The sequence below is a fragment of the Aethalodelphis obliquidens genome, unplaced genomic scaffold (genome assembly GCF_003676395.1).
Source record: "Aethalodelphis obliquidens isolate GAN/ISIS:26980383/991018 unplaced genomic scaffold, ASM367639v1 scaffold103, whole genome shotgun sequence".
NCBI lineage: Eukaryota > Metazoa > Chordata > Mammalia > Artiodactyla > Delphinidae > Aethalodelphis > Aethalodelphis obliquidens.
In genome coordinates this window covers 1,446,022-1,461,943 of record NW_020838047.1, presented here as the reverse complement: position 1 = coordinate 1,461,943, position 15,922 = coordinate 1,446,022, and the positions used below count along the sequence as shown (strand labels likewise).

Genomic DNA, 15,922 nt, shown 5'->3' with positions numbered 1-15,922 from the left:
GTTTACCCTTCCCCCTCCCCGTGTCCTCAAGTCCATTCTCTACATCTGCGTCTTTATTCGTGTCCTACCCCTAGGTTCTTCAGAACCATTTTTTTTTCCTTTTTAGATTCCATATATATGTGTTAGCGTACGGTATTTGTCTCTCTCTTTCTGACTTACTTCACTCTGTATGACAGACTCTAGGTCCGTCCACCTCATTACAAATAGCTCAATTTCGTTTCTTTTTATGGCTGAGTAATATTCCATTGTATATATGTGCCACATCTTCTTTATCCATTCATCTGTCGATGGACACTTAAGTTGCTTCCATGTCCTGGCTATTGTAAATAGTGCTGCAATGAACATTTACAATGTGCATGAGTCTTTTTGAATTATGATTTTCTCATGATATATGCCCAGTAGTGGGATTGCTGGGTTGTATGGTAATTCTATTTTTAGTTTTATAAGGAACCTCCATACTGTTCTCCATAGTGGCTGTATCAATTTACATTCCTACCAACAGTGCAAGAGGGTTCCCTTTTCTCCACACCCTCTCCAGCATTTATTGTTTCTAGATTTTTCGATGATGGTCATTCTGACTGGTGTGAGATGATATCTCATTGTAGTTTTGATTTGCATTTCTCTAATGATTAATGATGTTGAGCATCCTTTCATGTGTTTGTTGGCAGTCTGTATATCTTCTTTGGAGAAATGTCTGTTTAGGTCTTCTGCCCATTTTTGGATTGGGTTGTTTGTTTATTTGATATTGAGCTGCATGAGCTGCTTGTATATTTTGGAGATTAATCCTTTGTCAGTTGCTTCATTTGCAAATATTTTCTCCCATTGTGAAGGTTGTCTTTTCATCTTGTTTATGTTTTCTTTTGCTGTGCAAAATCTTTTAAGTTTCATTAAGTCCCATTTGTTCATTTTTGGTTTTATTTCCATTTCTCTAGGAGATGGGTCAAAAAGGATCTTGCTGTGATATATGTCATAGAGTGTTCTTCCTATGTTTTCCTCTAAGAGTTTTATAGTGTCTGGCCTTATATTTAGGTCTTTAATCCATTTTGAGTGTATTTTTGTGTATGGTGTTAGGGAGTGTTCTAATTTCATACTTTTACATGTAGCTGTCCAGTTTACCCAGCACCACTTATTGAAGAGGCTGTAGGTGGCCTTTTCTTTACACAACAAGATAAATGCTTGTTAGTCAGCATTTAAAAACTTAGTGAAGTAAGTCAGACAGAAAAAGACAAATATCATAGGATATCACTTATACGTGGAATCTAAAGAAATGGTACAAATGAACCTATTTACAAAACAGAAATAGAGTCACAGATGTAGAAAACTAATGGTTACCAGGGGGTAAAAGGGGAAGGGATAATATGGGAGATTGGGATTGACATATACACACTACCATGTGTAAAATAGTTGACTAATAAGGCCCTACTGTACAGCACAGGGAACTCTGCTCAATACTCTGTAATGGCCTATGTGGGAAAAGAATCTAAAAAAGAGTGGATACATGTATATGTATAACTGGTTCACTTTGCTGTACACCTGACACTAACATGACATTGTAAATCAACTGTACTCTAATAAAAATTAAAATAAAACAAAAACTAAACGCATTTTTGAAGGATACATACATATGTGGTAAACATATAAGGAAAATCAAAGGAGTGATTATCTCTAAAGGGGAAGGAAGATTCAGCTGGGGAGGGCGTAGGGGACATTCTGCAGTATTGGTCATCTTTTATTGCTTAGACTTATTGATGGGTGTGCAGGGTTTCATTTCATTGTTACTCCTTAAACTGTGCATTTTTATTAAAAATTTTTTTATTGAAGCATAGTTGATTTATAATGTGTTCATTTCTGCTGTACAGCAAAGTGAATCAGTTATACATGTATAGTCTTTTTCATATTCTTTTCCATTATGGTTCATCTAGCATATTGAATATCGTTCCCTGTGCTCTACAGTAGGACCTTGTTGTTTATCCATCCTATATGTACTAGTTTGCGTCTGCTAACCCCAAACTCCCACTCCATCCCTTCCCCAGCCCCCTCCTCTTTGGCAACCACAAGTGTGTTCTCTATGTCCGTGAGTCTTAAACTGTGTACTTTAAATATCTTTCTCTATATATGATACAGTTTGAAGTTTTTAAAAATCCTTTATAAAAATTTATACAAGGCTTACAGTTACCCACACTGAATCTCATCTTGCTGATTTTAGCCCAGAGTCCTTTTTTATTAGTTGTGTTAGCCAAACCATGTGGTTTGGAAGGTAAAAGCTGGATTTTTTTTTTTTTAAGTTAGGCTGGCCCCCAAAGGGGGGGAAGAAACCTGTGAAGGACGACATTTATGAACGTGTTCCCTCATTACCCAGAGGACTTAGTAAGGTTATCCTTGCTGCGTCATCATTTTATGTTTCTGCAAACAAAATGGTTTTGTTTGTATTTAACCAAGAGATCAGCATGTCCAAGAACTTGAGTGAAATTTGGGGTTAACCTCTGAGAGATATTTATATGATTAAGTAATTTTTAGGCAACTTTAGAAAGCAGAATTTACCATCAGCAAAAATGGTTTCCAGTTTACTAAGTGATTATATGCCCTCAAATCAAAAGTCACCAGTTAGGAAAATTGGATTAAAAAGGATTGTACTTAGAGTTATTAATAACTTTAAATTTTTGCGTTTTTTAAAGGACATTTTTTAAATAAAAATAAGTGAGCCTCTATTTCCCTTTATTTGAGACAAGCAGTCACTTCCTGATTCCCATCCCTCACCAAAATGTACTTCACAGAAATCTTAAGGTCTTTGTTCGAATAAGATGTTACTAGATGAAAATCCAGTGCTGCAGCTGGGCTCATCTCCTGTCCTGCTGGCTTTCTTCATCCCTGTAATGTCAGAGCCATCCCAGCTGAGACGCTCCTTTCTCTCAGCAAAATGTGAGCCTCTTGTCACTTTTGGATGAAATTTTCCAAGAGAATCAAAGCTGAACAACTTTTAGGGCATTGGACTAATGTTTTATCTAGTAAAAGTCCCTGAGACATAGCAGTGTCTGAAGATCACCGAAAGAACTTGCCAGTGCTTTTTTATTCTTATTTTTTTCTTCCATATATAGACTGTCCAGTCGGTTATCAGCTCTGTGCATGAATCTACCTCATTTTATGCAATAGAAGTGTTCCTGAAAATTCATAGAAAATGAAGTTAGTTCAGTCAGATTCGAAACATGCAATCTTTTCATTCTCAAAAGGGCCCTCTGGAGGAGAAGGGACAACTGTATAAACAAGCTCAGGTTTTCTTAAAATGGCATAACTTAAAAAAAAAATCAAAATTGTAGATAACACAAGAAGACACCCTGAGAGTTGGCCAGATCATCACTCCAAAGCCACTTTCTATTATCCCTGCTGGATAAGATTTTACCCTGATTTAAAATGTAGGTTCAGGGCACAGAACTGTGTTAACTGTAAACACAGTGTTTACAGGGAAAGTGTTCTCAGGCATTGAGAGCAGTGGCATTTCTCTGTCTCCAGAAAGTCCATCTTTCCAGGCTGAGAGAAGACCGTTCAAGTGCATCGACCCTGGGAGGACAGTGCAGGGAGGGAGGGGTCAGCCACGGCAGCTGACGGCCCCAGGCTCCCAACAGCATCCTCTAAGATGGAGCCCATCTCCCAGAGGATGGGGGGGGTGGTTTTCCCCAAATCTCTACAGACTGGGCTGTTCATTTCTTCTCCCACCGTCATGGCCACGTGACAGTGTCCTTCGGACTGGGCTTGTATCCTTCCAGTGTATCTCATATATTGGAGGACACACAGCCCACCTACTTGGGCAGATGGGTTTCTAGTGAGTTACTTGGATAGTGAGAGTAATTGAAGTGTTCAGATCCAGGAAACTCCTTGTTTCCCATCTTAAATCTTTTATTACTTCATTTCTCATTGGGTTTCTCATGTCCTGGACCAGGAAAAAATGCAGAACAGCTAAGAGGCCTTGTGCTGTCGGAAGAAGGAGCTTGTGGGGGACGGGGTGTGACTGTCAGCATTTTGGCCTCAACATTAACCATGACCTTGAGAGGATCCCTTTGGACCTTGGACCTCACTTGAAGAAATGAGCAACTTGGGCTCGTCCACATACAGTCCTTTACAGCTGTAATATCCTGTGCTTTATTGACCCTCCTCTGGTTAAGGACACTTCTAACTCATCTCGTAACCATGTGTATTCAATTTAAAATTCCCAGTCCCTGTTGCCTTTCCAGATACATCTCACTTTCCCAGTGATTCATCTTATGTGAAGCTCTGACTTGAATTATTTCCACACTTTATTCCTCTTTGATTGAGAAGCCTTGAACTCTGTGCAGTACACTCAGAAACACACAGGGTACCTTCCTTCACGCCCTCTGTCATCCTGTCATTTTCCTTCTGTTCAGGGAGCCTTTTTATCAATAATAATTGTGTGCTTTAAATGTATTCAAGCCTTGGGACTTCCCTGGTGGCGCAGTGGTTAAGAATCCACTTGCCGATGCAGGGGACACGCGTTCGAGCCCTGGTCCGGGAAGATCCCACATGCCCCAGAGCAACCAAGCCCGTACGCCACGACTACTGAGCCTGCGCTCTAGAGCCTGTGAGCCACAACTACTGAGCCCGTGTGCCTGAACTACCGAAGCCTGCGCGGCTAGAGCCCGTGCTCCACAACAAGAGAGGCCACCACAATGAGAAGCTTGCACGCCGCAACGAAGAGTAGCCCCCGCTCGCCACAACTAGAGAAAGCCCGCGCGCAGCAACGAAGACCCAACACAGCCAAAGATTTTTTAAAAATTAAAGAAAAAATGTATCTGATGCCTTTACCTGCAAACTCTTTTCTTAATATGCCAAACACCTCAGCAGGATTCCTTGATGTTTTTTGAGCCAGGAACTCTGGTGGGCCCGACAGCGCAGTGTTTTTAAACTGTGGATCATGACCCATGAAAGTGGGTGGCAACCACCACTAGTTTAAAATAAAATAGAAGAGAAAATGGGTAGTAACCAGAATTTTCCCACTATTTCTAGCACAGGAAGTCTTCAAGGATACCATTCTTTCAAAAAGAGAAAATAATTCTGTTTGTTTGAAACAAGGCAACAGATTTTTAAGAACTCAGCCTATCTTGTAATTGAAATCAACGCCCACGAGCTCTCTTGGGACATAAAGGAAGACTCACTTTCATTTTATTTATCATTTAATTGGTTCAGCTTTGCGTTTATTACTTTTATTGGTATTTAAAAATGGACATGTAATTTTAATAGTTAAAAATGTTTGTATTAGAAGGTAGGACTTTTACCCACGGTGAGCACTTTGCCCTCCCAGTGTTTCAAACATAACATATGTTTGAGGGCAAGTTTGCTAATTTTCATTACTGATGTTTGACTCCAGGGGAGACGCATTCCTCTAAATTCTGAAAAGCTTGCCCTCAGGGCTGTTAGAGAAGGAGCTTGGAAGAGAAGTTGCCCACATCCTGGTTCTTGAAAGCATGGCTGCCCAGACATCGGTGGCTCCAGGTGGCGACCACCCGTGTCCCTAATCCTGAGGGTCAGCCGCTCAGCTTAGCCCCCAGTGGGGCACCAGACTTGGCCCACCCAGGTGGGCTCACTCCACGGGCTGTGGCTGGCCTCCAGGTTGGCAGGGATGAGCCGGGTGGTCTCAGTTGTGGTGGCCCATCTCTGCTCAGGGGCCCCTTTCTCCAGCCCCATGGCCTCCATCCCTGAGGGGTTCAGCCGGGCTCCTAGAGATGGAGCAGAACCAGAGGGGACCTGAGGCTTTGGCTCAGAACACACATCACTCCCACCGCTTCCAGGGTTAAAACAGCCGTCAGGCCAGCCGGAACCCCAGGGCTAGGGAAGGGGATGGGGCTGCAGAGTCCCATTGCAGCAGGGCCTGGATGCAGGAGGGGATAACTGCAGCCATTCCTGCAAAAAATCTATGGTACAGAGTCTCACGTGGCCCACATAATGTGTGAATAATCAACAGGCTCTGTGGGAATCAGAAGTATATGATTTTTTTTAATTAATTTATTTATTTTTGGCTGTGTTGGGTCTTCGCTTCTGTGCGAGGGCTTTCTCTCATTGCGGTGAGCAGGGGCCACTCTTCATCGCGGTGCGCGGGCCTCTCACTGCCGTGGCCTCTCTTGTTGCGGAGCACAGGCTCCAGACGCACAGGCTCAGTAGTTGTGGCTCACAGGCCTAGTTGCTCCGCGGCATGTGGGATCTTCCCAGACCAGGGCTTGAACCCGTGTCCCCTGCATTGGCAGGCGGATTCTTAACCACTGCGCCACTAGGGAAGCCCCTAGTGTATATGACTTTTCTTAACACTTACCAACACAATCGTCTTATGTTACTTGTACAATATAGACAATCATTGAATTTAAAAATAGTTAATGCACTCCCATAATAATACATACGTACATACATTAATTAATTAATTAGAAATAGCTAATACACTCTTGATCGAGCGTCTTCTTAATGGGACAGCTAACAGTTCCTGACGACAAAGCATTTAGCACGCACCAGGCAGCACCCTAAGAACAGTGTGTATCATGTCCCAAGAATAGACGGTCGTGAGGAGCATGGAGTCTGGAGCCCATCTTGGTTCAAGTTGCCACTCATGAGCTGCGTGACTTTGGGTAAATCAATTAGCCTTACTGTGCTTCAGCTTTCCTGTCTGTAAAACAGGCTAAGCGTAGTCAATGTAACTCATAAGGTTGACATGAGGGTTAAATCTAATGCATCTATATTCAGTGCTGGTAGTGTTACCTAGTGCCTGAGAAGGGCTTACGTAACTGTCAGCTGTTGTCATGGTTACCATCATCCCCCCTCACGGTAGCCCTGTGACGGTTGATTTATGAGTCATGATTCATACAAATCCTAAAAGGTAGGTTCTCTTATTATCTCCATCTTCTAGGTAAGGGCTCTGAAGTTCGGGGAGGTGGACCAAAGTCACAAAAGCCCCATGGGGCAGGGCCGTCATTCAGGCCCCGGCAGCTGGTTCCAGAGTCCGGGCTTTGCATGCTACAGAACATGGCCGCACTGTGTAACAGTAGTTTCCAGAATAATTGTCTGCCGTCAGACATTTCCATGTTATGTTCTTTTTTTCCCATTGTCAGCTTTTCAGAGAAGCTTGATTTTCCCCACCAGTGGCTTTTCAGTTGAGCAGCTCCATTGTAGTTGAAAGGCCTTCCATGACCATCAACCAAACTAGGCAGGAGCTGGCATCTTCCACGTGCCTAGCACAGAGGCACACACTTTGCAAACTTCTTGTGTCTCTGCACAGATACACTCGTGAGGTATATGTTATCCCTGTTTTATAGGTGAGGAAACCAAGGCTGATGGAAAATCACAAAGGATGAGTCCCACTCCAAAGCTTTTGCCACTGGGTTGAACAGCTCAATTGAATGTCAGGAGATTCTCTTGTGACGACTTCGTAAAGTGACCCTATAATAATTGTTACTGAATTCGCTTGTTTTAGAAAGGCAGAGGGTCTGGCTTCTTTGGACCAACTTTGTGGTTACCCTCTGATGAGTTACTCTGTTCTCTTCCTTCCAGAGGAGATCTGCACCCTCGTTATAGCAGAGACGTTCCCTGAGGACGCTGGGATCTTCACGTGCTCGGCGAGCAATGATTACGGGTCAGCGACCAGCACTGCTCAGCTGGTGGTCACCTCAGGTATGTGAGGAGCGCAGGGTTGACGGGTCCCCACGGCAGAAAGGACCCACCGGGAGGACTGCTCAGCCTCCAGGAATGCTTTGCCCCGGGGGTCATCCTCACAACCAGGGTTTCATCACCGAAAGAAAAGGCTGGGGTGGGAGAGGGGGAGGGGAAGCGGAGATGAAAACACAAAGGTGATGATGAGGTAGCAGCGAAACACACGTGGGGCTCTTCCTTCAGTCTTGGGATCTTGGTCTTGGGAACAATGCGATGGCTGCCCAAGGGCCTCCTGCTGGCCCAGAACTCTGCTCACACCAGTGTCCACGGGGTCTGGAGGTACTGGCGCAGATCAGTCACTGTTTAACCCACTAGATAAACCTAGAGAAGCTGTAAAGATCTTAGAAACCAGATTTCATTGAGACTGGACGCCTGTGAAAAACTAAAGGAATGTATTTTATTATTAAAACCAACATTCAGAAATATCTGGGCAGTTTTTTAAACTCAGAAACTTAGTGCTAGGGAAAGCAACCCGAAACAGTTCTTTTCCTTTATTTCTTTGACTTTTGTTTTGTTTTGTTTTGTTTTGTTTGCGGTACACGAGCGTCTCACTCTTGTGGCCTCTCCCGTTGCGGAGCACAGGCTCCGGACGCGCAGGCTCAGCGGCCATGGCTCATAGGCCCAGCTGCTCCGCGGCACGTGGGATCTTCCCGGACCGGGGCACGAACCTGTGTCCTCTGCATTGGCAGGCGGACTCTCAACCACTGCGCCACCAGGGAAGCCCTATTTCTTTGACTTTTAGTTAACTGTTTTCTACTATTATTAATTAGCTTTACCTGGTCTTTACGGCCTTATTTCTGTTGTTTATTTTACAGTGGTTTTAAAAATACTTCTTTGGCCAAGCCCAGTACAGGGCACCATGGTTAGGAGGCAGTGAAGACACAGCTGAATGGCACCTAGATTTCTCTAGAACACGGAGAACTCGTGCTAGGGGGCGGCAGAGACACAGAAGAAACCAGTTTAGGGCTGTAGTGGGGAATTAGTGCTTTTTCATCTTCATTAAGAGAAGAAACGTAAAGTTCACCTTAACGGGACACCAGTGGATAGGAATGAGGGCTCTAAGTGTTAACAGGAAACTCCAGGGTCACGATCAGAGCTCCAGGGAGGATCCCAGTATTTTGATTTTGAGTTGAAGACAGTCCCAGCAAATGGCCACAGCAAGAGTGCAGTGCTCTAACCACTCAGCCAAAACTCCGGGCTCCTCGTCCGCGTGGCAGAAATTAACATGCACTATTTCCCATTTTCCTCGGGGATAAATCTGCTCTAGACTAAACGTAAGAGCTATTTTTGAGCTATATGTTCACCCCAGTAGGCATTTTTTGGAGCTCTGCTGGACTCTGCGCAAGGCAAGGAATACAAAGATACTCTTAAGATGCGTTCAGGCCATTGACAGTAACAAGCAAAACTTTCTTTTGTATCAAGTTACAGCTGGTGTCAGTCATGTGAACCGGAAAAAATTATCCGTGAGATTGTAAGACATTTCCCTTAGACTCAGAGCTTCACTTGGCTTTATGATGGATGAATGAATGAGTGAATGAGTGAATACCCGTTGCCCAGCACCGAAAACCTTTGTAGCCTACACTAATGTCAGCAAAGCTCAGGCAGGATGTTCCGTTGGATCCATGGGCTGAAATGCAAGAAGACAAAGCATCATTAGTTGATACTGTTTGTGTTGTCATTTGTTTTTTTTGATGCTGTTTGTGTTGTGTGTGCATGTTTTAACCAAGTTCTATCTTTAGCTCTTGTTTGAAATTTGTTAATGAATTGGTAGCTGGTCTCCCAGCTGGTGGGCCATTCAGGAAATGAAACAGGTGCAGTGAAATCAAGCCTGGGAGAACCAGGCCCCCCCTCGGCCTTGCCCCATCAACAGCTAACAGGCCCCTGGGCTCCCAGGCTGTCTGTGACGGTGGGAAGGGTCTGTGGATCCTAAGCATATCACGGTGTCTTCCTCCTGTCCCCTCCCTCAGCCAACATGGACGCCTGCAGCTACGACTCAGCCGGAGAGGCCAGCAGTGGCCGCTTCCAGCCCTCCCCGCTGCCCCCTCCAATCTGGGACACCGGCTCTTTCGAGTTGGCTTCACAGAAACCAGCTGAGATCCAGCACGTGACCGGCCCCGTGTTCGGGCTGAGCCCGACGGCCCTTCAGTTCAATTCCGCCGCGGAGAGGGAAACCAACGGCGTCCACCCGGGCCACGGAGTGAATGGACTGATGAACGGCAGAGCTGATGGCAGCAAAGCTCTTCCCAGCGCAGCCGTCCTGCTGTCACCCACAAAGGAGCCCCCCCCTCTGCTTGCCAAACCGAAACTGTGAGTACTCCCGTACGGCTTGATCACACTGTGGTACTTGCGCTGAATTGCCTCTGTTGCCAGGGAAACCGTTTTGCCTGGGCTCCACCACGGGGCAAGTGGCCCCTCCTGCAGGCGAGTTGTCCCGGGCTGGTGTGACCTTGCTACCAAGTGGGGTCCTTCAAAAATATAAATGATACCCCAAAGTAAAGAAGGTAAATGAGAAGCTTGGTCAAATCTGCCTTTTGCTAAAAACTGTAAATGGTTTCAGCTGTGAAAGTATCTGTGCCTGGTGCAGCCTTCCGACGTATGCAAGGGTGTAGCCCTCCCCAGAGGAGATGGGAAGGGAGTACGTTGAGCTGTCTACTAAAAGCATTTCCAAATGTTTCACATTTAAGAATCAGTAAGCAAATCCGATACAGATAAGCACGGGAAGCCTGAAAGCTGAGGATGGAGATTGCAGGTGCAGACCCTGGGGAAGGAATGAGTGCAGAGCGCCCTTCCCAGCCCGACCCACTGGGCTTTGGGACCCACGGAAGGCATGTTTCCGCGGATACCACCTTCGTACTTGGTTTCCATTATCTTGTTAGGATGATAAACCTTGCGTGCGCTGTTTCCATTGGCACCACCGGGGAGGGTGGTGATGATCGGAGCTGTCACAGTGTCAGAGAGGAGGAATCAGTTAACAGAACAGACCTCGAGTCACTGCCCTGATGGAGGTCGGTGGAAACGTCAGCGTCACATCAAATGTGTACACAGTCTACGTGGCCACATTTCCTTGAGAATGAATTCTCCAGGATCTGGGAAAGCGCCCTGCGTTTTCCCCGTGATGTCTGAGCTTTGTGATTTGGGGCAGGAAGGGTGGCTTCAGGATAGGAGTTACTCTTCGCTTCCCTGGTACTGAACAGCCTGCTTTATTCTCCGTTCCCTCAGCTCAGTGGTGAGAATAGGTCGGTATTCAAATGAGAATAATACCTTATATCCGTACATCACTTTATTGTTAGGCGATTTTATGAGCATTATTAGACTAATCAAGTAACAAATCATCCAGACAGATGGCTTAAGTTAACAAATGGGCGGGCAATTTTATCAAAGTAAACTCCTTGACAGTCTTGTGTTGCAGTTTCAGAAATCTCTCTTTTACTACCCCGCATTTTGTAGGCAGCAGGGCTGCTAGGTCTGTGTACAGTAGCGAATGTTCCATACCTAGACTCCAGGCGGGCTGAGATGCCGGGCAGGTCGCAGGAGCTCAGAAGTGGCAGGCTTAAAAGAGATTTATACTCTCGTAGCTCCAACCCACTCAATGAACCGCCTCTGCTGACTACCTTTATCTTTGCATCTTGAATATGTATTTGCAGTGCTTTTAATGAAATAAGGGACCTGCCTTCCTGAGGGAGAACGGGCGGGGTGTCCACTGACTGGGCCCCGGCTGGGCTCTCAGTGAAGTGTGTCTGCCCTAATAGCTCAGAAAGTGAGTACAAATCACAGGAGAGCAAACGGGAGGGGCTGTTAACATGCCTTTGCCGCCCTCCTTATCTCAGGAGTTTGAACAGCTCTTCAGCTTCGAGCTGGACTTTAGGTGCGGTTAGTGTCTCTGGGAGGGTGGGGCGCTGTCTGTAAAAGGCAGACAGAACACTTGGGTGGTTATTAAGAGGCTGTGGAGCTACAGGTTTGAAGAGTGGCGTCATGATCTGCTTCTTAGTCAGGTTTTCAGTGTAAAGTAAAATACAGGGAAAATGGATTTCAGTGTTTAAATTCCCTTCATGCGGAAATTTAGGGAAACCTGGTAGCTTAGAAATAACATTGCTAGTAGCAGGTTTTCCTGCTGCTTTCCTTTTTTTCAAATCTTTTTGTGTTTAAATATATCCTTAGAGCATCACTTCATGATTTTCATATTGTATAATTACCTGCCAGTTACGAGGTAGGAAATAATATGTGATTGACACTTTCAAATATATATATATCAATTTTAAAATTTTCTTACGAATTGCAATCCTTTTTTGGATTTTGTTTTAATTACAAAGTAAGTGCGTGCTCGAGGTGACAATTCAAACAAAACAGAAGTACTTGAGGTAACCAGCGTCATGGTTTGGTACGAGGTCTTCCACCCTTTCTCTGTTATCATGGTCTTTTCAGAAAATGTTTGCTCATTGTTTCAGGAGTTGTATCCATTGGTAGGAATGCCATCGAATGACATCTGCAAATCACGTAGAATGACATCCAAGGAATTGATGATTAATGTCACTGCCAAGTAAAATTCCTGTTCATGTCTACTTCCCTTCATACATTGGGAAAGAAGGAAATTTTGAGTCTTGTGGTTGACAGTGGGGAGACTGGTGCACTTGAATCTTTTTTCATTGGCCCATGATTTTACTACTCTTCATAAAAAAAGGAGAGGCTTATATTTGGGGGAGTTTTATGTTATTTCATTCATCTGAATCATTTGTACGCAAACAGGAAACAATTAGGAGGGGACAAATAATAGGAATTTAAATATGTCCTCTTAATAGATGAACCTGAAAAGGGTGTTTGATTTGTCAGATTCCTGAAAAATTATCATTGTCAGAAGGAAAATCTCTTTGCACTCTTTTCTCTCAAATAGCTCACTATTTATTATGGAAAGGGGAAAAAAATCAGACTGAAACAAAATGGTACAAACGTCCTGAATTCCCTTCTGCAGCAAGGTCCTCCAACAGAAATCCTCACCAGGGGTCTTGCCGCCCTTCCAGCCTCCAGCTGTATCTGTGCTCCTGGCCCATGGTCGTGGGATCCACGTCCACTCCCGTTTCTGCATCTCTCAGTGTCTTTGGCTCAGACACCACCCCTCGGGTGTGAGTTGCACATGATTGGATGTGGGCCATTCAGTGAGTTCCAGGTGCCAGACACAACGCACCGTGGGCCAGAGGAGCACTTAGACTCCCCCCAGGAAGGAATTCACCCGTGAGAGTTGTTGGTGTGACTCGGTGTCGGACACTCAGCACCGTCCACCGCAGTGCAAAGAAGAGAAGCCCCGTGCTGCTGACATCATAGCTCTTATCAGAGAAAAAGAGGAAGGAAGGAACATACGCCTAGCTTTTGTGAACTGTTTTTTATATTATTGTCCTTGTTCAGGGCACACCAAGTAAGTCTGTTGCTGCCCACTCTCTACAGATGATGCCCGAAGATTCAACATAAATACACGACTCTGTCTGTTAATAGGAAATCAAGTCCCAAGAATCTTTTTTTCTTGCCAAAACATAGTCCTTGGAGGACATGGGTGTGCAGGGTCTCCAGGATTAAACCCTGGAGGGAGACTTTGGAGCCAGATTGAGCAGGTGCCTTACAGGTCCTGTTCTCCCACTAAGCTCGTCTCTCCAGTTAGGCCAAGCAGTATGGAAAGACCCATATGCTGTTTTCAAACCCCATTTCTTTCTTCTTTGATATTCGTCCTCCGTCTTGTGGAAGAAGCAAGATGAGGCACCCAGGAGGGGCTGGCTAGAGGGGAAGCCGTGGGTAAGTCCCTGCACTGGACCCAGGACAGCTCAGCGGCTGAAACGGTGCCAGGCACATGGCCCAGCCCTCAAAGCCCAGGCCCTGGGGTGGGAGAATGATCCTGAAGCGCTCACAGCGTGGTCACCTGCTCCGTCACCAGCCCAACGAGGTGTGGGTGCCTCTCCCTTTGTGCCTGTCCTCCCTGCTCTCTCTTCCCTCGGCCGCTAAAGAGAACATGGTGTCAGGAGTTCCCAACTGAAAATGGTGCAGTGACTGCAGGCTGAATCAGGCTTCTCCAAGCGGCCACGTCTCAGACCTTTGCATCTCTCTTCCTCTTTTCTCTTGCTCCCACCCTGAGAGAGCTGGTTATTCCAGCAGTGCTTGTCTCGAGGACAGGGGCAGGTCCTGTAAACTCACTGCTGCTTAGGCGTCGGGTTTTACGTGTCACCTCGTGCAGTTCTGCCCTGACATGTGCGTGATGATGAGCGGCCGAGAGCCCTGTGAGAGTAGGAGGAGAAGGGGGAGGGTGCTGGAGAGAGACAGGAGAGGAGGGGGCGGCCTGCACTGCTCTCGCATCAGGGGCTCAGCTGGGCCGGGCTTGCTGTCTCTGGGACCTCCCTGTGGTCCCCTCCGCGCTCCTGGACACTAAGAGGGGCACAGGGGTTCCCTTGCCTGGACTGTTCGCTCCCCGGCATGTCCTGCCCGCTGCTGAGGGCGGCTGGTCTTCCCACTTGCCGCGGCCCCCAGGGCCCCCAGTCCAGAGCGGCCCCCAGCCGTGCCCCGTAAACCACACCCTCTGCTGTCTGCACAACACGGAATTATTTCTCACAGTGGCTTATTTACTTGCATGTTGCTTTGGGCGTTGCTTTCCCCCACTGTTAGAGTGGAAGACCTTGACTGTCTCTTCACTGCTCTTTCGCCGGGTCCTGCGGCCTGGCAAACAGTGAACGCTCGAAAGATCTGAATGAATGAAGCAAGAACAGACCCATAAAGAGGAAGAGAAAGGCCTCCCACGTTTAGAGCAACCCGTTCATTGTGCTTAACTTTGACCCACAGGTACTGTGGGATTTCTACTTTCCAACCCCACCCATCCCAGACGTTTCCCACTTGACAGTACCTCCCAGCTGACACCCTTATCCTATAAGCTGAATGAGGATGAAGGATGAAATAAGAATCCCATTGGCTAGAATCACATTAGAAAAGGATGTCCAGGGTACTTAATTTGGGAGCCTTTTCAATTCCTTTCTCATTTCTCCCGTGTTCTCCTTTTATGAAAGTCTGACTTTAAAACGTTGTAGACACAAATGAGACGTTTGGGAAAACGAGGGACCCGTCACTCTCCTGTCCACCCCCCACTGGCTGGAGGACAAGCAAACTGCTGTTCAAGGTATGTGGGCTTGACATGTCAGCACCCCGTCCGATGCAGACGCTGGATGACGGGCTGAGGGCTTCTGGGCTGCTCCGCACGTCCTGTTGATGTTGGACGTGGCCCAAGCCCGGGTGTGGCTCGGTCAATGCAACTGGGAAAGTTGGATGTTTTCCGTCTTTGAACCTCTGCTGGTTGGGGTTCAAGGTCTCACTCTGTGACTGTTTGATGTTCAAATACCAATGGTCTCTTAGGTTCTATCCAAGGTAGAGGCTTACCTGCTAGGTCTAAACACACACACAAAACAGAGAGACGATAAGCAAAACAATTGAGGTCAAAATAAGAACCAAAGGTCAAAGAGATGACCTCTCCCAGCAGTTGTGAAGAGGTCATTCTTTTAAAATAAAAAAAAAAAGTTATTTATTCATTTGGCTGCGCCGGGTCTTCGTTGCAGCTCGCGGGATCTTTAGTTGCAGCATGCGGGGTCTTTTAGTTGTGGCATGCGGGATCTAGTCCCCGGACCAGGGATAGAACCCGGGCCCACTGCGTTGGGAGCATGGAGTCTTAGCCACTGGACCACCAGGGAAGTCCCAGGAGTTCCTAAGATGTACAGAAATGTCCTGAGAATCTAGCTCACGTGTCATTCCCTGCCTCCTGATGAGTGTGCAGTGTTGGGCGATGCTGGCACCCAAGGCACAAAGAGGAAGAAGACAGCGGTGTTACCTTTGAGTAATTCATGACCGAGTACTGCTCAGATCACACTGGCAGGAACACACACAATTCTGCACGTCTGTCAGCGTCACGCAGACGTGTAGAATGACCAGTCCCTAGATTAGCTTCCGCGCAATCCAAAATGCCAGTTTGATGTTTGGAAGATAAGCCGCTCTGCTTCTGATTCCGAAAACCGAATAGGCACCAGCTTCCATTTCTGGTTGAATGATTTTCCTTGTCTGCTGAGTCTAGTCAAATAACGAAGCAATTTAGTGACAGTGGAAGTGCAAAGTATAGAACCAGAAGGGTTTTCAAAGTAATATTAGGACAAAAATATAGGGCAGCAAGAAGTTTCTTCAATTTGTTATTATAAAATCACAGGCACAC

General features: G+C 46.2%; 1 protein-coding gene across 4 annotated transcripts in view; it reads left to right on the top strand.

The window, feature by feature from the left end:
• PALLD (palladin, cytoskeletal associated protein) overlaps positions 1-15,922 on the top strand; it is a 385,196-nt gene that overhangs the window by 180,322 nt on the left and 188,952 nt on the right. For all 4 annotated transcript variants that reach the window (XM_027096503.1, XM_027096505.1, XM_027096504.1 and 1 more), the window contains 2 exons: positions 7,543-7,662; positions 9,669-10,008. In XM_027096503.1, the coding sequence (XP_026952304.1) occupies positions 7,543-7,662; positions 9,669-10,008 (460 nt within the window). The remainder of the gene's footprint in view (positions 1-7,542; positions 7,663-9,668; positions 10,009-15,922) is intronic.